General features: G+C 42.0%; 1 protein-coding gene across 2 annotated transcripts in view; it reads right to left on the bottom strand.

Annotated features, from left to right (window-relative positions):
- Positions 1 to 923: 923 nt before the first annotated feature.
- Positions 924 to 27,178, bottom strand: part of ndrg2 (NDRG family member 2) — a 45,542-nt gene continuing 19,287 nt past the window's right edge. Inside the window, exons 2-17 of one of the 2 annotated variants that reach the window (XR_013788715.1) lie at positions 17,505 to 17,600; positions 14,294 to 14,335; positions 13,633 to 13,738; positions 13,178 to 13,298; positions 12,825 to 12,887; positions 12,295 to 12,355; positions 11,855 to 11,941; positions 10,966 to 11,022; positions 9,921 to 10,024; positions 9,673 to 9,708; positions 9,423 to 9,474; positions 8,287 to 8,334; positions 7,196 to 7,231; positions 6,251 to 6,302; positions 3,484 to 5,125; positions 924 to 3,373 (exon numbers count right to left, since the gene is read on the bottom strand). Coding sequence is in view for 1 of the 2 variants with exons in the window: in XM_079491765.1 (XP_079347891.1) it covers positions 4,962 to 5,125; positions 6,251 to 6,302; positions 7,196 to 7,231; positions 8,287 to 8,334; positions 9,423 to 9,474; positions 9,673 to 9,708; positions 9,921 to 10,024; positions 10,966 to 11,022; positions 11,855 to 11,941; positions 12,295 to 12,355; positions 12,825 to 12,887; positions 13,178 to 13,298; positions 13,633 to 13,738; positions 14,294 to 14,335; positions 17,505 to 17,579 (1,104 nt within the window). In the remaining variant the exon portion in view is untranslated. Of the gene's footprint in view, positions 3,374 to 3,442; positions 5,126 to 6,250; positions 6,303 to 7,195; positions 7,232 to 8,286; positions 8,335 to 9,422; positions 9,475 to 9,672; positions 9,709 to 9,920; positions 10,025 to 10,965; positions 11,023 to 11,854; positions 11,942 to 12,294; positions 12,356 to 12,824; positions 12,888 to 13,177; positions 13,299 to 13,632; positions 13,739 to 14,293; positions 14,336 to 17,504; positions 17,601 to 27,178 lie in introns of those variants that run through there. The other variant, XM_079491765.1, reaches the window with a different exon arrangement.

Genomic DNA, 27,178 nt, shown 5'->3' with positions numbered 1-27,178 from the left:
CTCCTGGGGCCCTCCATTGGCCATTGATTGTGCACATGTTAAATTGAAGTTCATTTTTTTATTTTATTAAAAAATAAATAAAATATCACACAGTGATAAATAGTAAAGTCCTGCTGTTAGTTCAGTTGATGTATAAAATTGTACCAGAATAAACATAATACAATACCCAGGCTATATTTTAGCGACTTAAAAGTTTGTACAAAAAACAGGTCATCAATATAAAGGCTACTTTGATGGTGCAAATGGTTTTGTAATTTATTTAGGCCTATGTGGTGGTGTTTATTTACTTACTTAGCCTACTTATTTATTGATTCATGATTATCTAGGCTATAGAATGTTATATAAATGTTGTAAATGTTGTCTTTCACTCCACTGTGTGGCATTATATGGCATTACAGTTCATCAAAAGTGTGGGAATATAGATCAGAGGAGACAAAAAACAGCCACCACTATATATACCTACCCTGCCAGGTAGACTCCACAGCACCACCATTTTAACCACTTAAGTTGACAGGTTTCAGCTTTGTGGTACTCCCCCCCCCCCCCCCCCCCCCCCCCCTGTTCTGGTCAAGGTTAATTTATTTAATTAATGAGGTTAAGCATACTGAATAGTTCAATAGATGTGGCTGCTAACATAATCAGTTAGGCTACAGTAAAATGCATACAGGGAATAATATTAAATCTTAGAGTCAACAGGTTTATTAGGTTTAAACATCTTCAATGAAAGATGTGTGTGTGTGCATGTGTGTGTTTAATACACAGTGATAATTATTTCCCTTATCGTTCACACTAGCACGCACACACGCACACGCACACACACACACACACACACACACACACACACACACACACACACACACACTATATGCCAATGTAGTGTTTGGCAAATAAATAAAATAAGAAAAATCACAAGAAGAGAATCATTGAAATTTCTCTTAAGCTTTTATTAATAGTTAATTTATTTTTTTATGATGTGCATTGCATTACACAGAGAAATTAGCCACACAAGTACATTTTGATTGTATTCTCTTTATCCTTAACTATTTCTTTTTTGTTAATATTATTATTATTCTCCCTTTTCAGAGCTAAAGCTAAAAAATGTACACAAGAACTATTACACAGTTGACTAACTTGTGAGCACACCGGGACGGTAAACTAACACTTCACAGAGATAAAAAATACATGTTTTACAAAAATGAAAACGAAATAGGGGAAATTAAGTATTGTAGAAAAAAAATGGACAAGCATTTACCTTCACACAGCCCTGGCCCACTCTCAGGGGGGAAAACAACAACAAAAAAACAAAAAAAATCTTTATTTGGCAAATTCTCTAGGACTCACCCATTAATCCCTTATTTGGTAGAACTTCCCATGCCTGATTGGTTGATTCTCAACACAAAGCTGGGAGGAGCCTATAACCATCACGTAGACATTGGGTACAGGCCAAGCCCCCAGGGAGGCTCTCCAAGGGCCCGGTCCTCCCTCTATCCTTTATAACTCTATGGTACAGGCACACCTTCACGTAAAAAAAACGCCTAGTCCAGGCGTCTCTTCCGGGTATTTAAACAGCTGTTGGATGGAAATGACGCTTGCGCGGCTTCAACTCGTAGCGTAGGCAAAAAAAACTGCAAAAAGGTTGAACCCACGCGCGAGTTGGAGCCATGTGTGTCGACAATTTACACTCTGTGGGCGCCCATTCTGCTCACCACTCTCTTCTCAACATCAACGAACAGCAGGTGCATGAGAAATCACAAATATCATGAGCTGCCCTCCCCTGGGGAGCCCACCCACATGTTGAGAACCGCTGTGGTACAAAGTTGTCGGCCACCGTCTACGTGCACCTGATCCATCAATTTGTACCATTTGCACCTGATCCATCCATTTCTAACTAAATAGTGAACAAGGCTATATTCATCCAAAGTGCCAGTCTATTCAGAGCTAGCCTCGGGACGGGAGCCAACATCTAAGGTTCTTGGCAGCTTAAATACTTCCCACATTATTACCATCATCATCAACATCGCAGCATCACACACTACTACAAGGAAGGGGTTAGGGAACGGAGCACTAGAGAGGAAGGGAAAGAAATGTGCAACCTCAGAAGAACGACTAAAAGAAAATGACAAAATGAAGCTAAAAGAAAAATAAAGAAGAAATTAATAATGACTGGATGTATTGGGTGCACCAAAACAAGAGACAGTGTGCAGACTGCAGGTGAAACGCACATGAAGGTAGATTGGGTCCTTTTTCACATGTATGGTCAGTCCGCTGGTTATCATAGGCTACTGTATTACACGGCAGTGTTAAGCTTTGCTATTGCAATTTTAGTCACAACAATGATTTCTGCAGGATGCTTCATTGAAAGACTGATATGGTTATATCGTTTGGAAATTTAGTATAGATAGTGTTTGGGCAGTTATATCTTAAAAATAACACCCCATTTAGGAAAAAAATGCTTTTTGGCAGTAAAAATGCTTATTGTGCCTATAGTTCCAGATTTGGAAATTCAAGATATAGGCCGTGGTTGTTCCTTATTTACTCTCAGAAATAAATGGGTGCAGTGGTGGTTTACCTCTAGTAGTCAACAACACTGCACTTACACTATTGGTCAAGTCCACGGCCTACTGGATGTGATGGCACAACCACATGGAGACTTTAACACAACTTTCCCTGTATTAGACACAGTATACCGTCGAGGGTCAGGCAAAAAAATAAACGGGGCCGTAATTACCCTAATGCTAAGTCTCCTTTTTACGAGAGTGACGGCAGTGAAGGGGCTGGTTCATTGTCAGGTCAAATCAAGGGCAATGGTTCAAGGGAGTTTATTAAAAATCACTACTGAACATTACTACATGTTCTCATCACTGAGACGGAGCCCTACATGTACCTGTTTCTCTGTCTTTCTGCTGGGTTATTTGTGCTTCAACAGGGCAAAAAAGCTCCCAAATTATTAAACCACTCAAACCAACATGCTGTGCTTGCACGCAACACAATTCTCTAGATCCAGCTCACGTGAATATCACTTGTTGGAGCGGCATGGAACGTGTGCTCAAGTATGCTAGCTGAGTTTGTTAGGTGGTGATCATGCAAGTGCAAGATGTACTAGCTAAACAGTGATACCATCTGGGTGAGCCTTGAATAGCGCTCCAATATCCATACTAGCACTCTGCTTAATTAGTACAATGGTAAGGATTGGTACACACACACACTACGCATAAAAGCACTAAATGGCTGTTTAATATTAAATGTAGGGTGTTACTCAGCAAAGATGCACTTGCCTACCAGTCATAAACATCCTCAGTCTCAGCAAAGCTTGTTGCCCATGAACCTTCAGATTTACAAAGCATGCTCAACAACAAGTGTACACCCCCCCCCCCTCCACACACACACACACACACACACACACACACACACACACACACACACACACACACACACACACACACACACACACACACACACACACACACACACACACACACACACACACACACACACACACACACGATATTTCACATGGGCTGATACCAGGCGTGCAGTTTTTCCCCACACATTCTAAATTAAACCCACCCCAACGGCCAGGAGACACCATATAGGTCACTTATAAGACAGGGCCAATGGAAGACATGAATAATCCGGCAACAGCAAGGTGGAAGTAGTCAGCACCATGGCTGTCATTTCAACCAGCTTCGGTCCCTTGCTGAGGCAGGTTACAATTATGAAAACAAAATTCGGCAAAGAAATAAAAAAAAGAACAGATTGAAAGTAGTTTGACAAACACATTGTTTAAGTACCTCTGCTATTGTATTTTTTTCTTTTTTTATCTATGTAATTTCACTCATTTCACAAAGAGAAAATTGTTATATAGTTTTTTTTCCCTATTACATTATCGTCAGTATCATTAGCTTCAATGTTGTCATCATCACCATTATCATCGTTAACATTGTTATAGGAATTATTACTATTGGTTAACACAAGGGGCGTGGTTTATACAGGCCCTGCCTCTTCTCTAGGTTAAAGGGCTCTATTGGCTGACAGTACATTCCAATAGAAGGGGGGAGGGAGAGACGCAGTTCCAGCCCAGCCATCAGGCAGAGTAGGCAGTTGCCTACTGGCCCTAGGGCGCCATGAGGGGAGGGTGGGCACCCACCAAGCATGCATTATATATATTTCTTCAGTTTTGTTTATTAATATAATTATTATAATTTGGTTATTTAATTTTTTCTAACTCATATATAGGCTATAGATTTTTTTATATAATTAATTGAAAAGGCTCCCTCAAATTTGAAAGTTTTGACAAATTTAAGTTTGTTGTTGGGTTTTGGTTTAGCCCAGGGATGTTGGAAAAATCTTAGCCTAGGACACCAAATTGCTCAGGGCCGGCACTGGAAAGAGGACTGGTCACCACCCTCTCCCTCATCCCCTATACTCTTTTACCTGGATTCACACTCTTTTTGTTTTAAGAATTGTATTTCTTTCATTCAGTGTAGCACAGCTCTGTCTGTTCACTCTTCCTTTGTTAAGGAGGTGAATGGGACGGACGTGTTTAGTGTGACGTGTATAAGATATTGGAGTTAATCTCTCAAATATACTGGTCTCACATCCTCTACATATCCCCTGTCTCTCTCTCTGTCTCTCTGTCTCTCTCTGTCTCTCTCTCTCTGTCTCTCTGTCTCTCTCTCTCTCTCTCTCTCTCTCTCTCTCTGTCTCTCTCTCTCCCTCTCTCTCTGTCTCCCTCACCATGACCACCTCTCTCACTCTCTCTTTGTCTCGGCCTCCAGTCTATTCTGCTCTTTTGAAGGGAAATGGCGGTTTAATGACGTTGAGTGACTAGTGTGTAATCCCCTTCGTCTCATTTTCTGGCATTACTGTCATCCTCCATCTTTCCCCTTTGCTTTACTCTTCTCTTCTCGCCTCCCTCTCTCTCCCTCCCTCTCTCTCCCTCTCTCTTGGCAGGTGTGTCTTCAGCAGGACACCTCCATGGTTTGGGAGGGGCTGGGCGGCATCTGTCCGCCCTGCGAGCCCTGGGAGAGCGTGCGGGAGCGAGAGCGAGAGCCGTCCATGGACACCGAGGAGGACAGGGAGGTGGTGCGCGAACGAGACAGGCGGGTCATGCAGGAGGAAGCCACTGTGAAAGAGACAAAAGACAAACCTGTCGCCATTCTTTGCATACACAAAAAGTGTCAGGAATGTTTTGCACTTCACGTCATGTTAAATTGTGCCTTGTTGTGTCTATACATACATGCACTTGCATATAGTGGAGGAGCTTCGGGAGAGATAAGGGTGATTTCACGCTAGCTTTGCACGAAAAGGCTAAATTCGGGCCATAGCCCAAATGTGCCCAAATGTGATGACCTCATCACAGGCCGTTTTTAGCCTGTTTTCCGTGCAAAACTAATGTTTGGAATGGATTCAGAATCATGAAACCCCATAGTTTGACACATCACATGCTACTTAAAGCATAATGAAATTTAGAAAATGTTGCCATATATAGGTTGTTAATGGTGGCCATATGGATTTGGCCGCTGTGGTGCCCCCGATGGTCACCGGCTCCGGCTAAATCATTAGAGCAGGCCCTGGGCTACTGTACATCTGTGCAAAATTTGCGCGAAATATCCCTAAGCTCCTCCACAAATAGGCCAGCTGCTGATGATTGCTGGCACTCCCATGGTGCCACCACTCCCTCTGATTGGGTCTTACTGAATGAGCCTCAACATTTTGTTTCCAAAGCGACTCAAAAATGTTTAAGTTACAAACTTAAACAAAGAAACCTTCTGTGGGCTTTAATGAAGCTTCCCATTTGTATTTGGAAAAACATACATATTTTGTAATACCTAAATATAATTATGATTAGGGTTACTATTAAATGGCCAAGAGGGAAAAGATTAAAGTCCTCATGGTTCCGCTGAAAAGTATGTGTAATTTTGCAGTGAAGGTCAATATGTTTTCTATACATTTCAATCAAATGTTTCGTAGATACTGTACAATAAATACCTCATTACTCAGATCATTACAATCTAATTTCCCATGTCTGCTCATTAGCGCAAAGGAAGACGTTAGCGGAGGGAACATCATTTATGTTGGCATTAGAGCAAACAGCGCACCAAATTGCTAACTGAATAATGGAGAGATTTACGGTTCTGACAAGCATCTTCTTCTGCCTCTCCTCTGCTTCTATTAAGAGGCTCCGTCATGCATGTATCCTGTATTGTCCAGCTTGCATTTAATCTGCATCAATCTTAAGTGAACTTACTGTATCCCATGCCCTGGATGAAGTACTTGAAAGCCTCGGTCAGTTTAGCAGGCTGCAGACAGAGACATGAGAGGACATTAATGGGGCTCAATGCCTAAAGGTGGTGCGTCGCTGCAGCCACAGCCACTCCAAAAACGCCTTGGCAAAACATCGTTTTTTTTCCGGATAAAACAGCGTGGAGTGCTAGCAGTAGTGGAGTGGGCCTGCGTGCATAACTGTGTAATCAATTAATAAATCATGGCTAAAAGAATGGTTAAAGTATTGAGTAATATCTAGCTTTTGTCTGCAATTGCCTACAATATTCACACAGCGGTGTGACTCTGGATTTCAATTCAAATATAGCAAAAATAGCTGATCTACAAGTATTGTAGAGCGGCTATTTTTGCTACGACAGTAATATAAATATGCAATGTGGGCCTCTGGAGTGAGTGTGGAAATATAGTGTCCCTCTCCATTGTCAAAGTTGCCCATCTCTGCCCTATAGGAAACAATGTGTTTTTCTGGTGAGAAGTGTCTAGCGAGGTGTTCCAGTGTAATCGCCACCTTTGACCATGTAAGATGGGAAGATGGAGCCGCATACCACCTGAACAGTTTTGTCAACGTGAGCCTGGTCTACAAAACGATCAGAACATACTGGTGTGTCCCCCTCACACAAGATATCAGAGTGAAATATGGACATGAGGGTATTGATTTGAGCTCACTCTTTGTGGGCACTAACAGAGAGACTTTGCGTATGCTACATACCACTTGTGGAGCAATAGAAAGCTCCTGTTGTAAAGGGATTTTGTGTTGTGTATTGTATATTTTAATGTATTGTACCTTTTAAAGTTTTTGATTCATGGATTTTATATTATTGTTTGGACCCAATGTTTTATACATTTGTGTCAATAAAGTAACTAACTAACTAACTAAGCTAGGATTTGTGATCTATATAAATGGCATTACCTGGGACAGCTGAGGAAGGCCACCAGCATCTGCCATCTGTGGAGGAGGAAGAGAAGAGGTGGTTGAAAATCCATCACAAAACTAACTGACTAACTAACTAACTGTGGTGTGGGGTCCAATGGGTGGGGTGGTTGGCAGACAGAGAGAGAAAAGGAGACAGACAGACAGACAGACAGACAGACAGACAGACAGACAGACAGATAGGTAGGTAGGTAGGTAGGTGACCATGTAGGTACTTAACCCTAAATTAACTTAACCCATTAAACCGGGAAAGCATCTGTGTTGTTTTAGATTTTAGCTATTCAGAAATAGCAGATATACAAGGAGCAACGAGCTTGTACATGTGCTATTTTTGAAATTTTTTGAAAAATCTTGAAAGTGTTGATTGTTCAGACTGCAGGCAAATCCAATTTGTTTCTAAAATCTGATCTTTAGGACTGACAGTCTACACTGTTATTTGCGTGTTCAGATCGGATTTATGTATTCACACGGCACATGTCTGACCTATCTGCATTGCTTGCTGTGGTAACGACGTAACTAGGCGTACTCTGTCGTACGGTGGTGTCGCTCCCGAAAATAGCAGATCTACAAAGTATAAACCAGGCTTCGGTATCCAGTCTTGGACAGATCGTTTGAATTTTAAACCACGCAGGAATGTAGTTCAAATCTGATTAGCAAAAACAAAAAAAAGGCTTCAATGTGTTTTTGTGCTGTTCGGACTTGATACAAAACTATCTAATCCCAAAATGCCCAAAATCAGATTTGGGCTGCCAGCCTGAACATAGCCGATTCGATTCGATTTGATTACATTAGATTCATTAAATTAGATTAGATTAGATTAGATTTCCTTTATTATCCACAAGGGGAAATCTTTTTGCTCAGGTACATACTGTACATACATTGAAGACAAGATCATAATACATACATATACACCACAATTAAAGTACCCAGCAACAGACAATTTTATAAAAGGTATATCTAATTTGAAATGTTGTAAAACAGGTAAGCAATGTCCTCTCCACACTCGTGGAAACTGAAAGCTCATAATGTGTTATATGTGCATGGGGGGAGTGCAGTTCATTCAGACTTACTTTCAGGAACGAGGTTGTCGTTGGGTCTAGCTTGCTGTTGCATTCCACCTGGTGGACACAAACAGCCATCACTATTGTATCAAAACTTAATACAGCAACAACCCTTCTGTTCCTCATAGACCTCTTTGTATTAGCTCTGGACCTGCTTGGAGACCCAGCTTAGGTGGGGGATGGTTTGCAAGCCAAATATATGAGGAACCGAGAATAACTCGAGAATAACTCGAGCGACAGTGGCTCTGGGGTAGACTAGAGTGGCCACTTGGGTTCCCAGTTCGATCCCGGGCTCCCCCAGAGTTAGTGTCGAAGTGTCCTTGAGCAAGACGCTGAACCCCTAATTGCTCCCAATGAGCAGGTTGATGGTTTCCGGTGTATGATGGTGTGTGTGAATGGGTGAATGTAATGCACCTTGGATAAAGGTGCTATATAAATGCACCATTTACCATTTATAACAACCAGTGTGTACTCTCTGACAACAAGGTGCAAGGGCTATAGCATAATTGGGTGGGGCATGCATTCTCAATTTGCATCGTTCCAGATTTGCATCGTTCCCGAGTAGATCGGTAACAGGCACCGGTCGCAATAATCTCAAGGCACACCTGAACTTGTATCACGTAACACCCGTGTGCCTCAGCACACTGTTTGACAACCTCTGGTCTTCTCACAGTGCTTTTATGCATCTGTTGCTGTAACGGGTGTCTTCTGATATGGAGTTTATGATTTGGGTTCATTGATGCTGAAAATAAGTAGTAAGTAAGTAAGCAAGCCTTGCCGAGCCATGACATGAGGCCCATAGGGCAGGAGCCTATCTCCTGTTGTTTCTGTAGCGTGAGGAATCTTGATGTACAAGTACACCCCCTGGACATGACGCTAGTATGTCGCACATTGTCACAGGGACTTCAGCCCCAATTCAACCTTAGACGCAGAGCGCCAAGCAGGGAGGCATTGGGTCCCATTTTTTCTTCTTCTTCTTTGGTATGATCAAAGGGTGGACACTCTAACCACAAGGCCACTGAGCTGGTTGATGCTGTACAGTACTACTATTAACTGCTAACGGATGTTAACTTACTATTACCGCAAACTTGTGATGTTTATGTTTTTAACTATTGTAGTGATGTAGTGTTACGTTGAAAACCTACAGCAGCTTCTTCATATCGTGCTTGATCGCCGACCACCAACATTACTGGACACCTGAGGAGGACAATCCACAAGAGAGAGGGAATGCAAGAGGAGAGAGAGAGCGAGAGAAAGTGATAGGGTGAGAGAAATGGAACGACAGACAGACAGACAGACAGACAGACAGACAGACAGACAGGGGAAGTAATTAGGACATATTCAGACTGCATGACAATCAATATTTAATTATGAAATTCTATTATGGGTACTTACTTGAAGGAATTGCGGTCAAAGGTCAAGTCTCTGCGACTGGAGAAAGAGAAACAATGTCTCTGTGAATAAATAGTATAGACTAGACTAGATGATTGATATTGTAGTGTGTAGTAGTCTTAGATGATAGGAGAGTGAGTGAGTGAGTGAGTGAGTGCGTGCGTGCAATGTGTGACTGCGTGCAATGCGTGCGTGCGTGCAATGCGTGACTGCGTGCAATGCGTGACTGCGTGCGTGAGTGTGTACACTACCTGCTGTAACTCTTCCATAAGAGGTCTATGTTAGACAAGTTGGGGGCTTTGTTGATACGGTCTCTGTGAGACTGCAGTAGCTCTGTGTTTGCAGACAGCTCCTCCTACGATAGGGAAACACATATTATTGTTTTTATTATTATTATTATTATTATTACAGTATGTATTATTGTTAGCCACAATGTAGCCTGAAACAACGCTCCCTTGTCTTGGCATAGATGGGCGGATCAAACTACCGCTGGAAACAGACGCCGACTCCCTATTGGTTCACCAACCCATGTGCTCGCCTCCCCTCCCCCCGCATGGATAACACGTTCAAACTCAGAAAGGGTTACAGCAAACTTGACTTTGGCTAAAAGCCTCGGCTGAAAAAAACTGGATTTAACAACAGAGTTTTGTCACGGTGCCGGGCAGAGAAGGTGCAGGACTCAAGTGCAGACAGTAGCAGTGGAGGCAGAATTCAGGAGCAACTTAAGATCCAGGTTTTATTAACAATTCAGGGTAACAGGGAAATGGCACGAGGAAACACAAGGAACTAATACTAGGAACATGTAGGCTCAAAAACAGGACTGAACACAGCGACTACAAACAACGACTCAACAGAGAACTGAACACACAAGGGCATATAAATAGACAAGGGATAACTAGACACAGGTGAACACCACTGACGATCAACACTGGGATAGGCTGGGGAACAAGGGGGACACAGGTGGAAACACTGGCAATCACAGGACTAGTGAGACAAGACAGGAACAGAACTACAGGGGCAGACAGGAAGGCACAAAACAAGACTCCAAAATAAGGTTCACAGAGTAAAGCAGAACTGCAACTACGAAACAAGGAAAATACAGACTACAAAATCACAGTAACACAAAGAAGTAAAACACTAACTAACTAAAAACCAAGGAACACGTGAAAATCCAAAACATGTCACGGAACGTGACAAGTTTATCTAGTTTGACAAGCTTAAAATCACTGTCCAATTTGACCACCAAGGTTAGAGACGACCAGCGTTTTCCATAGTGATGTTGTGAACATGTCATACCTGGCTGAAAAGATGGCACAGGAGCTGTTCTGTCAGGCCGGACGTAACCGAGCTAAGCTGAGGAGAGAGAGAGAGAGAGAGAGAGAGAGAGAGAGAGAGACAATGAATGTGAATTCAATAAGTCAAGTAATCAATATTACTCTGCAAGACGGACCACCAACATGATTCCACAATTGAATATCCACTTTTAAACTACACCTGATGTAGTGCTCTCATTATGGCTAACTGAATACAAATATCCGGGTAGGCTAATGTACTATCGACCGCTGCGAGGCACACGAAGAGATATGGTGCGTTTGGAGACGGTTTGTTGATAGACGTGCAGTAATACATCTAGTAAAATGAATTGTATGGTAAGAAAGAAAGTATAGGAAGGACAGTTTTTAACCAAATGGGCCCTTATAGATCTTTAACTTTAGAGAGTGTAAGATGAAACCAAATTGCGGGTCCATTTGGTTTCATTTTACACTCTCTCCTATGGTACCAACATCAATACAGCATGTGGTTGAGGACAAAATCTCATCCAACGACAACAAAATATGCTTAGTCTGAGAGGCTAAATGTCATCAAATGATGGTCCGTGGCTCAAATACTGATGAAATAATGGGCCTCAGTGTGAAATGGATTGAAAACCACTGTTCTAAATAATATAAGTTGAGAATAGTTCTACTTGAGACAAGCCAACCAGCAGTGTGCTCTGTGGTCTGAAATAGACATAGACCAGGCATACACACAAAGGTGGGTAAAAATAAGATATACTAGCTGGTGTGAATTTGACGAGAGAAAGTAAAGAAAGAAAAAGAGAAAGTACAAGAAAATAAAGAACGGTAATGAATAAAAGTAGTTGAACTGAAAAGACAAGAGTTAAGAATGAAAGAAAGAGAGAAACCTTCTGAGCAGCCCAGTCCATCCATCCCCGAGCGTTGTTGTCAATGTTGACCAGAACCAGACCCTCCACTGAGTCTTGATTAGCCAACTAACGGGGAGAGAGAGAGAGAGAGAGAGAGAGAGAGAGAGAGACTCAACTTTCCACCCACTATTTTAATATAAGATACGATACATGGATAATAGATATATTACAGGGGACAAAATATAAATTAAACACCCAAATAATGTGAGTTTTGGATAATTTCCATAAAGCTCCCAAACTAAATTTGTTCAAATGCAAACCCTGTGATGTTGAAAATGAAAATCACCCTCGATGGCTAAGATTACATTTTTCTTAATTAAGTGCCGGGAGAAAAACTGAGACCTTGGAGCATTTAATCAATAATAGTGGCTTGCTTTTTATTTTATTTTTGGGTCTGAAATTAAAAACGTGTCACTCACTGTGAACCTGGATAGGATGTACGCGCCAGCGCCAACGCCCACTCCAATTACTGTACGGAAACTGACAGGAGGTTGACACTAAATTAGTAACACCATTACAACGCACGTCCGTACGCACACACACACACACACACACACACACACACACACACACACACACACACACACACACACACACACACACACAAAACATCTATTTCAGTCAAGACAGTAAAAAGGTCACCATGGTATTTGGAAGTAGTAACATACAGTGTTATTGTACAGTATATTGTCGCTGTCATACCACAAACAAAGAGGGCATTTGTTTATTTAAAAGAAAGACATTGACGATGTACTGTACTGTACGTGTGTGTGTGTGTGTGTGTGTGTGTGTGTGTGTGTGTGTGTGTGTGTGTGTGTGTGTGTGTGTGTGTGTGCGTGCGTGCGTGCGTGCGTGCGTGCGTGCGTGCGTGCGTGCGTGCGTGCGTGCGTGCGTGCGTGTGGTTGTGTGGTTGTGCATGTGTCAAAATAAATGCAGTTAGTTGACTCACTTGAAAAACTGCAGGACAGCAGGGATCATTTCTGCAATGGTTTCCATAGAGGGATACGCGTAGCTGGAACAGGAATTATATACATACATAAACTTTGGTAGATTTCTTTAATAATAAAAGATATTCCGTGATGACACCCGTGCGTGTGCACAGCGCGCACACGCACACGCACGCACGCACGCACGCACACACACACACACACACACACACACACACACACACACACACACACACACACACACACACACACACACACACACACACACACACACACACACACACACACACACACACACACACACACACACACACACACACACACACACACACACACACACACACACACATCATACCCTGCAGGATAAGCAGCAGCCCCGTCCTCCTGTCCGGGAACATCAATGTGAACCAGAGTGAAGTTTTTCACGATCTCCTGCATCTCTTCAAACTTAAACAGAGGAGAGAAGCAGCTCTTACCTGACAGTGGAGAGAGAGGGAGAGGGAGAGGGAGAGGGAGAGGGAGAGGGAGAGGGAGGGGGAGAGAGAGAGAGAGAGAGAGAGAGAGAGAGAGAGAGAGAGAGAGAGGCGGGGGGGGGGGGGGGGGGGGGACAGAACATAGAGCGAGATGAGATACATCATTGATATAGACAGAGAAACCAGCAGAGAGCGACGTACACACAGTAATAGTAAGTATCAAACAGAGAGAGAGAGAAAGATAAAGAGAGAGAGAGAGAGAGTGTGTGTGTGTCTACACACACACACACTGTATTAGTTCAGATGTATATCTAAGTGTCATCATGAGTTTACTGACTGTTGAGGCCCACGTCGTGGCAGGTCAGGATGGCAGGTCTGCGAGTGTTGGCCGTGCCGTGGAGCGTCACATGGAGCACACCGTGGGGGGTCTCAACATCGTGCTCCTGGAAAAGCACCCAACATAATAGATAGATAGATACCTTTATTATCCCGTGGGGGGAATCAGTTGCCCAGAGGCGGCACAGCAGTTCAGGTTACAAGTTACAACATACACGTAAGGATAAGAAAAAGTACTGTGGTATACAGTAGAAACAAGGCACACACAAACACACTAGCTAGTGGTGGGGAAAAAAGTAGTCCGGAATCCAAAATGTACTCTAGTAAAAGTAGAAAAGTATTGGCTTCAAAAAGTACCTAAAAGTATACCAAAACAAAATTGCGACACATTGTGAGCTTGTAGATCGGCTATTTTCAAATGGCCGAAATGTATATAGGGGCTGAAGTGGTTAATGTATGTTTTGTGATAATAATCAAAATCTACAATTTGAACTAGTAACTAACACACACACACACACACACACACACACACACACACACACACACACACACACACACACACACACACACACACACACACACACACACACACACACACACACACACACACACACACACACACACACACACACACACACACACACACCTCATTTGAGTCTTACCTGCCCTTGGTCCAGAAGTATTCTGGCTGCCAGTTCTGCCTCCTACACAGGGAGAGAGGGAGAGAACAAACTAATTTAGAAAGCAGCAGGTTGTTCTGACCTGGTTATCTATCAAGCGCTGCCGAAGGAAAGGATGTGCCGAAAACACTATTTCTAAGGTCACTATAACGTGGTTAATGTGGGTCATGACGTTGATTTAAAAAAAGCACAACAGCGCGAGTGAGTCCGTACCTTTGCGGTTAGGCGGTGGGCGTACTGCAATCATGTGAGAAAACCCTAGGAACACGCAATGGTGGAACAAGTGCTCACATATTTTACTTAAGTAAAAGAATCAATACTGCAATGTAGAACTACTCCGTTACAAGTAGTCACACTCATTATGCAGCATGGCCCCATTTCAAAATTTCAAATGTCTAAAAATATTTTGAAAATAGCCGATCACAATGCGTCGCGAAATGGCCAAAATGTACAGTGTTTTTGTTATAATAATCAAAGTAACTAGTAACTAAAGTTTTCAAATAAATGTAGTGGAGTAAAAGTACAATATTTGCCTCTGAGATGTAGTGGAGTAGTAAAGTAACTAAGTAAGTAAAAGTACTGAAAATTGGAATTACTCCCGTAAAGTTAAAATACCTCAAAACTGTACTTAAGTACAGTACTAAAGCAAATGTACTTAGTTACTTTCCACCACTGGGCCCACGTACGTCTTAATCCACCGCTAAAAGCAGGGGTATGTGACTCATATGTCTTTGTCGCACTCAATAACACCCACAGGGTAGGACAGGCTGCACTTCAGAGCTTTATTGAGCCTGCATGTCTCTTAACACATTACCTTTATGACCTGCAGAACGGTGTCCTCTTTTAAAATCATCGACCTAAGATATTTCTGTTAATACAGGCCTTTATATGATTGGTTACAATGCGTGTGCTTGTTTACTTTAAGTGTGCTTGCTTATGTGTACGGACGTGTACACATGATATGGCATATGTGTTAGTTGTTGCTTGTTTGCATGTGTGTGGGTGGGATGATCATTACTGCTGCACGATGTAGAATGAGAATAAATGTTTTTTGGGAGGGGGGTTTGGTATTTTCATGTGAAGTGCATTGAGTTTGCGCCTGAATTAAATTAAATAAAGATACAATTGACTTGACTTAAAAGGTAAGCACCAGCAATGAAATGAAGCAAACAACTTCTTCACATATTGAATATGTTGATACTATATTTTCCGACCAATCACACCACTTGTTTCATTCACGGAGAACGTAAACAGATTTGTAAAGTGTCAACGTCATTTCCATGAGCGGTACTTCCAGCAAACTCCCGCTACTTCTGCCAAAATCCAGTACTTCCGTTTATACACTCTACAGCCTAGGCCTTGCCCAGCGTGGTGTTCCAGCTCCAATTGTGTTGCCTAATTTATTTGTGTCATCACTTCCAATTCGACTTGTTTAATCTGTATAAAAAGTTAAAGAACACTCCGGATTACACTGTGTTGTTGTTTGCTTTTTACTGTAGTTCATCTTTCCATCAGGAGGTGGCAGCAGTGAGAGACCCAGTCTGTCGGTCTGTGCTCAACATCTGCACAGCAACATCAGCCTATAGAAGAGCAGATTCTCTATCCCCCCTCAGGGCTTTGACGTCAACCTAGCTGCTATACTGAGCCATTGCTGTAGTGCAGAGGTGGCCACTTTGACGATGGAGAGGGCCACTATATTTCCACACTGTAGAAAAAAATAGCTGATCTACAAGCTCAAAACGCATCGCACTGCGTTGCGTTTTGAGCTATTTTTGAATTGGAATCCTCAAAAGTTATTTTTTTAATTAAATTTCAAATGCCGTTATGTTAACTTTATAAACTAAATACAAATACATTGGACATTAAAAAGCTCATTAAGCTACTAATTAATTTAAGTAATTAAAGTGGGTCATGTTTGCATGTTTGGAATTGTAACAGCTGAAATCAATAATATGTCAGGATTCTGATATTAAGGTGGGGGCCGCATGTGGTCCCCGGGCCGCCAGTTGCCCATGTATGCTGTAGTGTGTGTGTGCGTGCATGTGTGCGTGCGTGCGTGTGCACTTTAGCTTGGATGTGTTACTTGAATAATGTGCATTTTCAAGGGCATGCTTAGAAAATGCAAATTCACAGTATGTCTTTATGTGTATGCACACACACACACACACACTTAAAATCTTGCTAAACTTACGTAAAGCCTACAAATATTTATGATAGATGGATAGGATAGGATAGGATAGAGGTTACATTAGCAGTTGCTTGAGTCAGCGTGACTATGAATAATGTATTTCAAAGCATCTAAAAGTGTGTGCGTTTGTGGGTGTGTTAATTACAGGTGACGAGGCGGGATCTCAGTGGACGGTACACCGTGGGTGTGATGATGACAGCTGATTGATTGGCTGGTTCACTCATTGACAACCGCAGGTTTAAATAGTAGTCAGACGTGGGTAGACGTTTACTAATCCCCCGGGGAAAATCAGGTTCCGCTTCAGACAGCTGATGGCTGCTCAGATGGTCATCATTGATGAGTACTTATTTTAGGAAACGTCAGATCTCAGCTCTCAGCTCACCCTGAAGGGTGCAGTTCTATTTAGGAAAATAATGGTTTTTGGTAAGGAACCCATTTGTCCATTTGCAATCGGCGTCATTCGACTGGTGGGGATGGAAACTCACTCTCCTTTCCGTCTCCTCTTCATCACCCCTGGACGAGTGTGTAAACACAACATAATATAAAACAGTGTAGCCTGACATGCAAAACAGAACATGTCTAAGACCTGGGTGCAAATATACATGTGCATATGTGTGTATAGCTGCGTGCATACATCGATGTTGTTTGGTCTGTGTTCACTGTTAATATCATATGTGATGTGACTGTAAAAGTACACTAAATTATTGCAAATGTAAATGTGAATGGGTGTCTGTGTGAATGTGCGTGCGTGCGTGCGTGCGTGCGTGCGTGCGTGCGTGCGTGCGTGCGTGCGTGCGTGCGTGCATGTGCGTGCGTGCGTGCGTGCGTGTGCGTGCGTGTGCATGTGTTTGAGTAAGTGTGAGTAACTGAATAAAAAACTGAGAGAGTGAATGAGTGATTCCATGATTGGGTGGGTGAGTGATTGATTGATTCAGTCAGAGTGATTCAGTGAGTGTGTGATTGAGTGATTGTGCGTGAATAATAATAAAGCGACTTGACTCTGACCTTGGTAGAATCATTCTGACCCGTCAGCAACGGCTTCTCCTCTGTGATGGCGATCTCCTGCATCTCGGTCGTCATGGTGTGTCACTTTGTGGCGTCCTGCACAGGTAGAACATTTTATTTTAATAAAGTATATCGAAATGGAATCTCAACATATCGTATCGCTTGACTTTGTATCGTATCGTATTGTTTTGAAATGCAAATAATCGGTATCGAATCGTTTTGCAACGCAAATAATCGATTGTATCAATTTACTAAGCTTGATATTTAGCAATTTTAAGAAGAAAAAATAAAAAGAGGGGTTTAATTACGTTTCCATTCCATATCGCTACACTTGGTCTATTGCTAATTGTGTGTATTCTCTGTGTTCATGTCAAAGTGCAGGTTTGTCCATAATGTGTTCAAAAATAATGTCTATGTATTTGCCAGTGAATCACTGTGTTTACTTTATATCCATAATAATACATGTTTTCCTTAAAAAAAACATGCTCTGTCCACATGTTTCACACAGATTTCATGTTTTTCCTTCACTCAAACAGCTGAACACTGACAACACTTTATTGCACAGGCATACAGCAGCGCGCACACACACTGGTGCAGAGACGCACGCACGCACGCACGCACGCACGCACGCACGCACGCACGCACGCACGCACGCACGCACGCACGCACGCACGCACGCACGCACGCACGCACGCACGCACGCACGCACGCACGCACGCACGCACGCACGCACGCACGCACGCACGCACGCACGCACGCACGCACGCACGCACGCACGCACGCACGCACGCACGCACGCACGCACGCACGCACGCACGCACGCACGCACGCACGCACGCACGCACGCACGCACGCACGCACGCACGCACGCACACACACACACACACACACACACACACACACACACACACACACACACACACACACACACACACACACACACACAGAGTGACTACATTTATAGCTGGTGTCCTCTGGGAACCTTCTATGTGTTGCGGGACCTTTAGAAAGTTAATTAGTAATTAGTGCCAGTAGAATACTTAAAAAGCCACAGAAATACAAAGGCATCATGGTACGGTAAAAGAGAGTGAACCCGGTGGCCATTATACAGCATTTATGAAAAGGAGAAAAGAAATGGCAGTCAGATGCATTATTACAATGATGATTATTTGAACCCAAGAGAGACCCTACTGTTACAAGCCCACTGATGCATCCAAACCAATTAGATACAACACTGCATGTCTTCCTTCTCTCACCAATTGCTGCGTTTTGCTGCTACACGTTGAGGGTGCGATGGAGAGAAGATTCAGGCAGTGTTGATTTTGACGACTAAAACTATGTTGAAAAATGTTCGTCGACTACCTTTTTTCACGGACGGAAACCAAATGGAAAGTAAATGAAAACTAAGCTAAGACTAAATATATTGACAATTTCGTCAACAAATAAAAACTAGACTAGTGGGACTAGTGGACAAGAGATATAAGTAAAAAATAAGTATATGTTAAAAAAAAAAGACAAATAATTTTACACTTGGTTGTGGCCTGGGCCGGCGTAGCAGTCCAGGCACATAGACTGGTAATCTCGTGGGTTCGAGTCCCAATCCCGACAAACTTTTCTGCGTGTCTCCCCTCATCTCTCTCCCCATTTCCTGTCAATTTACTGTATATCTGTCAATAATGGCAAAAAAGCCCAAAAAGAATATTTAAAAAAAACCACTTGGTTGCATGCTGAAAATCGACAAGATCTACAAGTTCACAACGTGTCGCGAACTTGTAGATCTGCTATTTTCAAGTGTATTATCTAGCCATTACGACTAAATTACTAAAATCTTATGATAATTTAGTTGACTAAAACTAGACTGACAGTGACAGGTGACTAAAATGTGAATGGAAACTACCGGTATTTAAAAGACCATGACTAAAACTAAAATAAAAACATTTGCTGTCAAAATCAACACTGGATTCAGGCGGAAAAGTGCACTTCAGAATCTCCCTGAATCGTACTTTCAATCATTCCTTGTTTCTCTGCACAGAGAAACTGGATTACACCTGGCATACAAAGCAAACCCTCGTTTTCATGGTGGGGAGAAAATGTCACGCCCCCCAAGTCTCCAATTATCCATACAGTATGTTCCATCTACCGTTCACTAATCATAATTATCTACGTGTGCATGTATTTTAGTCTGAAAACCTTTTCACTAAAGGCTCCTTTAATTAAAAAAAAAGAAACCCTGCTTCTCATTTCTCTCTGGCAGATGGAGTTTCTTTCTTCTATCTTGTTATCATCTTGGCGCACAATCATGTCATGATTTATATATCGAGGGCACCTTTGTATCCTTCCTTCCTATTAACTTTGTACGGAACATAACCTTCCATGTTATGTGTTTCATTACCCCCCACATTAAAATGTATTATCTCATCATTCTCAAGTGGATATGACAGCATTTTCGATTCTTGGCTGTCAATTCATAGTGGGAGCAAGATATAAATGAGGAAATAAAAGACCTGAACCCTAGCGTCCCCATTTGTGACATTGACAGACACGTCACATTTAAACGAAATGACCAAACCATGCCTTCAGATGATGATGTCACTGGTAGGCGGGTTTCTGACCTGTCCACAGCCCTCCCTCTGAGACACAGACGGAGTGAATAGACAAAACTGGTACCATATCATAATGTGGGTGTGTGTGTGTGTGTGTGTGTGTGTGTGTGTGTGTGTGTGTGACTGAATGACTGAGTGACTCAGTCCCCCTAAGCCTAAGGCCATAAGGCACGGTCACACATACACTTCAGAATTCAGAAACAGTCAAACAGATGCTCCGATTGTATGGGGGCGAAGGGGTGGAGCTTCCTTCTGCATTGCATTGACGCGCAACATTCTAAATCCTACCCGGGTTGTGTGCTTATAACCACGCCCCTCTTATGTGGCCAACGCGGAAGTGCCTCTCGGCCTCTCACCTACTGTACAACAACTGCGGACTAGACATAAATATATTACTCTATGGACTAGACCGCGACGGAGGTCGTCCCAAGAGAACTTGAGCTACGTGAGACACCACCGAGCTAGCTAAAGCGAGCGAGTTGCCGTGTCGAGCGTTGCGAAGTTCGCTTAGCCGACCCGAAGAGAACAGAATGGCGAGAACGTTTGCCCCGACTGGCCACTCAAAGTGGCTACTGGCCAATCAGTAAGTGGCGTGTTTGATGCTGCGGCATGTGTTGGCTACTTCCCTTCTGATGCATGTGTGTTATTAGACCTGAGGTCAATTCAAAAATAAACGCCTTCTGAATCTGGACAATTTGTATTACAAAAATATCACAAAACAATTGTGTTGCTATATATAAACCTGTATATAGCAACAGCTAACGTAACACAGGCTTGAAAGGTATAACAATGTATAGGTATTCCAGGTCTAAATGAAGCCTCACAAGCTATATTTATTGTCACCTGTGAAGAGCCTGAGTGTGAGAGGATGCGAGTACTCTGAATAATGGTATAAATAGAATTGGGACCACACTTTGAAGGTGAGTCCTTCATTCATGACTTTTAAAACTTTCACCGACCTAGATTACACTAGTCCGTGCTTTAAAGTCTAGTGAGTTATTATTAGTAGTATTATTATTACTACTGCATTATGGCTCCACGCTCACAGCTCCTCATAACGCCTCCTAATCCTCAGTCCTCACTCCTTGGAACAGGGAATAAGAGACAGTTGGCATGCACAGCGGTCAAAATTGGGATTGCCCTTAAGTCAGACCTCCCGTTAGTCCGACCTGTGCTGCGGGTTACAAGTCACCCGTGCTGCGGGTTACAAGTCACCCGTGCTGCGGGTTACAAATCACCCGTGCTGCGGGTGTCCTTCAGTAATCAGAACCTAAATGACCTAACACAATGTGCGTGCGTGCGTGCGTGCGTGCGTGCGTGCGTGCGTGCGTGCGTGCGTGCGTGCGTGCGTGCGTGCGTGCGTACGTACGTGTAATCTGTGTACATGCGCTGGGGGAGGGACAGCAGCCCCAAGGGCCCTAGGTCTCACAGAGTATGAAGCAGAAGTGACTCCGCAGCATCTCTCCCCTGCACGTCACTTCTTTCCTACAACAGTCACTTACAATCCTGACTGTTCATTTCACTCTGACTGAGAATAAATGAATGAATAAATGAATGAATGAATGTTTTATTTTCGTGTCCGGACAATTTCTTGACCCATCCCACATGGGTCAAGAACATCAGACACAGCAATTAAAACAGTAACAAAAACAAAAAACAGAACATAAACATTCAGGTGTAAGTTCATCTATAAATTAATCTATACTACAATGTAGTTATACGTCACCCTTCGCCCCCTATCCCATGCCCTATGAAGATACGAAAACATGGTGAAAAAGAAACTCAACTAATGCACCACTCTCACACTCCACCAAGTCCAGATCAGGGGTGTGGACTTTTTCAAACAATACTACTCTCAGGACAAAATAAAATTATTTCATTCATTCTCCACTGAGAGTCTACTGGTTACATATTGTGGACAGTCTCAGGTTATGAGAAATGAATCCATTAAGACCTGAGTCCGATTCTACAAATGCTTTCTATGATCTTGCACGATTTCGTGTCATGGACACCCAAAATGATATGTATACTATTTGCGAGGAAGCTGGACACTATCATGGCCATCACCACTCACACCCACTCCACAATCCACATGGAAATGTACAGTATTTATTATTATTTTTACCCCAAGTGAGCTTCTTCAGTAATGTCAACCAAAGTGAAGAAAACTGCCAATCATCTCAACTGTAAAAGGTCATAGCAATATGAAGCACGCTGGGCAAGTTATGTAAACATTCACATTCTCTGTGAATGAAATGCTTGGTTGAAAAGGACAGTTCCCGGGGGAAATACATACGACGGAAGTCCCACCCTTATAGACACTCTCTTCATTAGGTTGTGACCAGGCAACCTTTCTCCTCGGAGATGAGTAAAGGCTGGGAATGAGGCTAAATATGCTTGTTAATGCGTGTTAATCTAATAATTTCTCTAAATGCCTCCACTCTCTCCTCTCCCCCTGGTAGCAGCGTATATTTCTGGACTGTGTCTTTGCCAATGACTTTGGTGCCCACACCGCAATGAATATGGCTTCAATCCCCTGTCACGTACACACACAGCCAGCAAATCAATGGTCCTCCGATAAATTCAGCAGAGACAGAACAGAAATGTATACCAGCCTCCACACAGTCAAAAATAACATTTCAGCTAATATTACATTTAACTCTAAAGTGCATCCTAATGGCGCATGTACAAAACCACTAATTTCCAGGAACTGCATGGAAAAAAGAACATCTGTTAAGTCTGTTTCAATTAATCCAATGTACTGTAATTAGCTCTTTTCATTTATAATTTATAAAACCCACATACTGACTTTAAACGCGCAAATTAAAACTCCCCCACACACACTATCAGGTTCTGGCTATAGAGGAAACACACTGGGATGAACGATTAGATGAATGACGGTTGGTTCAAGTCAAGTTCAAGTCCGTTGCTCTCCCCAGGTTGGCGGAGGGTGTGTAGAGCCCATGATCACATTAGATAATTGACACAGGTGGGATAGAAAATATTTAAAAAAAAAAAAGAATGACGGTTGGTTTTAAAAAGCTAATAAAACATAACGATGCCCTGACGGCAACAGAACAACTTCACCTGCTACAACATGTACAGGAGAAGCCCAAAATGGTTGCAACTTCCCAGAGGATTTGTGGGTTACAGAAAGAATTTGCATCTCTCTTTGTAATCTTATAGGCTCCATTTAGACTGCAGTCACATCAAGTCAAATCCGATTCAAATCAGATTTTTTTCTCAAATCAGATCTTTTGGCCCTATAGCTACCTTTCACACTGCCGTTTGCAAGTGACCAGATCCGATATCAGACTGGCAGACAAATCTAGCCTGAATCAGATCTGTGCCACATCCTGATTGGAATCTGATCTGATGGCCCAAAATGTACTGTAGGGCTGAAGTGGTTAATGTGCTTTTTGTAATAATAATCAAAATCTACAATGTAACTAGTAACTAAAGTTTTCAAATAATTGTAGTGGAGTAAAAGTACAATATTTGTCTCTCAAATGTAGTGGAGTAGAAGTAAAAGTGCTGAAAATGTGACATACTCAAAATTGTACTTAAGTACAGTAGTACAATAGTTATACTTTCCACCACTGGTAACTGTACTGTAAGCCTGCATGTGGGTGGCAGTGGCTCAGGGGTAGAGTGACCGGATGGGAACCGCAAGCTTCCCAGTTCGATCCCGGGCTCCCCCAGAGTTAGTGTGGAAGTGTACTTGAGCAAGACTCTGAACCCCTAATTGCTCCCGATGTGCAGGTTGGTGCCTTGCATGGTTTTGGAATGTGTGTGTGACAGTGTGAATGGGTGAATGTAATGCACAATCTCTGTAAAGCACCTTGGATAAAGGCGCTATATAAAATGCACCATTTAAGTCTTCAGCTCCACACAGAGCGCTGGCACTTCAGTGACGCACCATGTAATAATGAGCAGGCCATCCAACACGTCATGTTCAGTTGCTGTCAATCCTCTGTCACCTCTGTTGATTATTACAACAAAACATACATTAAAGACGTGGTGAAATGGTTAATTTGGGCATTTTATTTTGAAGTTTCAGCCTCAAATGGCAGAATCGTAGTTTCTGAACCAATCAAGAGCGTTGCATCCCTCCAGGCTATGGGACGTCTCTCATAGTGGTTTGTTTACAAAGTGACAGCGAGACGTGTAGCAAAGCCAGGGGATTATTTCTAACCTATACACAACCTATATACTGTACATATTTTAGCGTGATGATTAAGTTTAAAACGAGCAATATAATGTCTGGATGTCATCTTGAATGAGATTAAAAACGGAGTAGTTTGTAATCAAAAGCAGCTGTGTTTGGAGGACAATGCAGCAATGGGAATCAAACGGGTGAGCTTAATTTTTATTGGCTTTTATTGATGTGTAGCTCTACACGTCATCACGCAGTACATTTTCGTTTTAAAGAAGTAATTACATTTTTTATGGACTTTTGATATAAAAATACACAAAAATGAAAATTTGCCCATATGATGACCACGGATATGGTCTAAAAGTGTGAAAAACATATTTCTCATTTCACTACACCTTTAGCCACTTCAGCCCTATATAAATTTCAGGCTCAAAGAAGGTTCCTGATTTCTAACTGAGTTAGTTCCAAGCAGGCTCTAATCTAATCTCCTGTCTGGCAGTGCCAATATTCTAAACAAGGATTGTGAGCAGTACACACATATTTTAAATGTAGCATTATTTTTTCTCAGGATGGTAGTTAAAGAAAAACATAAAATATCTCAATAATTTGAATTTGATCAGTTTTAATTGTTCTACTATCGATAGCATAATGTTAAAACTTGTCTCCCATGACTGTAGCAGCATATTTAATTTAATCAATGACCACTACTTTCTATCTGAAGAATGTAAACAAAATTGTCCCGGCCATACATTTCTAATGTCTGTTCTTCTTCTTTGTATTACCTCAGCTCTAGCCTGTTTAACCACCCACCCCTTGAAATCACATAGGCTACCTTAGCTACCTCAGGCTACCTCAGCTCACCCCAAACAGAATGACAAGTAATCCACCACAAACAGGAGCAGAAGTAGAACGGAGAGCAACCGAGGTCACCTATATCTAGAAAGTAAGCTGAAGGTTGAAATGCTAGGAGGCAGCAATGTGAACGCTGCTTTGCTTTGGGATGTTGTTGGAATGTCAAATTGTTCAAGGGTTGGGAACATGACAGGGTGTGTAGATAAAACCTATATGGGTCCAATATTGTTACACGCTGAGTTAAATCAACACTCGGGATATTACAGAGTGAGCTAGTGCTTCACGATTCTTGCTCAAATGTGAATGTCGATTTTCCTCCGCAAGAATTGAGATCACGATTTTCTTTTCCATGAAAATATTTATTAAAAATACATAAATAAAAACATAGTTTTAGTGCTGCTGCGTGATTCTTCACGATTCTTCACAAAATGAGATTGCATAGGTGCCTGAATCTAGATCTCGATCTTTTTTCGATTAATTGTGCAGCAGTGCACTATAGTGAGCAGAATGCAGTGGAAGCAAGGCAGGAAAGTAGAGGTTGTCCAATATCAGACGAACCAATATATCGCATTTTGAACTGTATCGGGATCATGGCTATGGGTGCACTAATAGGGTAGATAATATATTTGTTTCTACTGCCAGTCACCGATCAGCTGAAATCCAGCCCGGGCTAATTACATACTACACACACGCACGCCACGCACATACTTCCCGACCCTACGTGCACTGCAGGCAAACAAATACACATCGCCGATGCCATACAAATCCGTGTGCACACAAACACACACACACACACACACACACACACACACACACACACACACACACACACACACACACACACACAACACAACACCTTTTATATACACAGCAAAATCCTGTTAGTTTATCCATTTAGTAACTCTGAGAATACAAATGGAACATTTGTGTGCGCGCGCGCGCACACACACACACACACACACACTGTAATGGCAGCTTTTGATATTACTATTAGTAAGTAAACATCATCAGGAAGAAGCAGGACTCAACCATCAAGATTCGAACTCCATTCTTTTATTGTATATGTCATCACACCAGAGAGAGACTAGTGTCTCCCTCCAGAGCTTCCCCAAGCCCTTTCCACACACATGTCCCACACATATTTTATACTTTCAGCAGTGTACAGAGTTTCAGGAGTAACAAGAGATGGTCATGCCTTAAATGGACTCTATTCTATAGTTAACTCACACAGTTTGAAATAGGTTTACATGAGTCAGCAGTCTCTAATGAGTTGGTCAGTGAAGAACAGGTGGTAATTAGAGTGTTAAGTATCATCTACTAGTAGGCTACATTAAATTAATCAATATCATAATGTTTATATGCATTTTTCCCACTACATTCCATCCTATTTCTCGTTGTAACTGAAAACCTCAGTTACATGTACACCAGAAAATACATATAATAACATTAGAATCATAATTCACTGGGATACAATCATGACCAAACATTCAACTATATTGTTAGGTACATGTGTGATGACAGTGACAAACAGCATTGCGCATATGCTATCAGTCACCCAGTCCCACACGGTGTAGTCAACAATAATTATTTGGTTAAATAGACAACATTGACAGTATAATTTCACCTCCAACATATCTAAAACTCACTGGACATTTTGGCATATTTTTGATAATGCTATGCTTTCTGTTAAACAATGACCATATTGGTCTGAATATAAGACTACGCTTTTGTTTGTTTTTCAATGGAACTATCTTGGCCCTGTGACTGTTTTAGACTCATACTGGTCTTGACATAAAAGTCCTGATTTGAGAATTCCTCACAGCAAATAAAACATCAAACATTAAAAACTGTAAATAGAATTAAACATAATTAAATAATTAACATGACTTCAAATATTTCAATGTTCCAATAAACTTTAAACACTCAAAAACACAAAAAAATGAAATAGAAATGAAATAGAATTAAATTGAATTAGAATGATAAAAATGAAATAGAATGAAATAGAATTAGAATGATTAAAATGAAATAGAATTAAATTGAATTAGAATGATAAAAATGATAAA

The sequence above is a fragment of the Electrona antarctica genome, assembly GCF_951216825.1.
Source record: "Electrona antarctica genome assembly, chromosome: 21".
NCBI lineage: Eukaryota > Metazoa > Chordata > Actinopteri > Myctophiformes > Myctophidae > Electrona > Electrona antarctica.
This window is presented reverse-complemented; position numbering and strand designations above follow the sequence as displayed.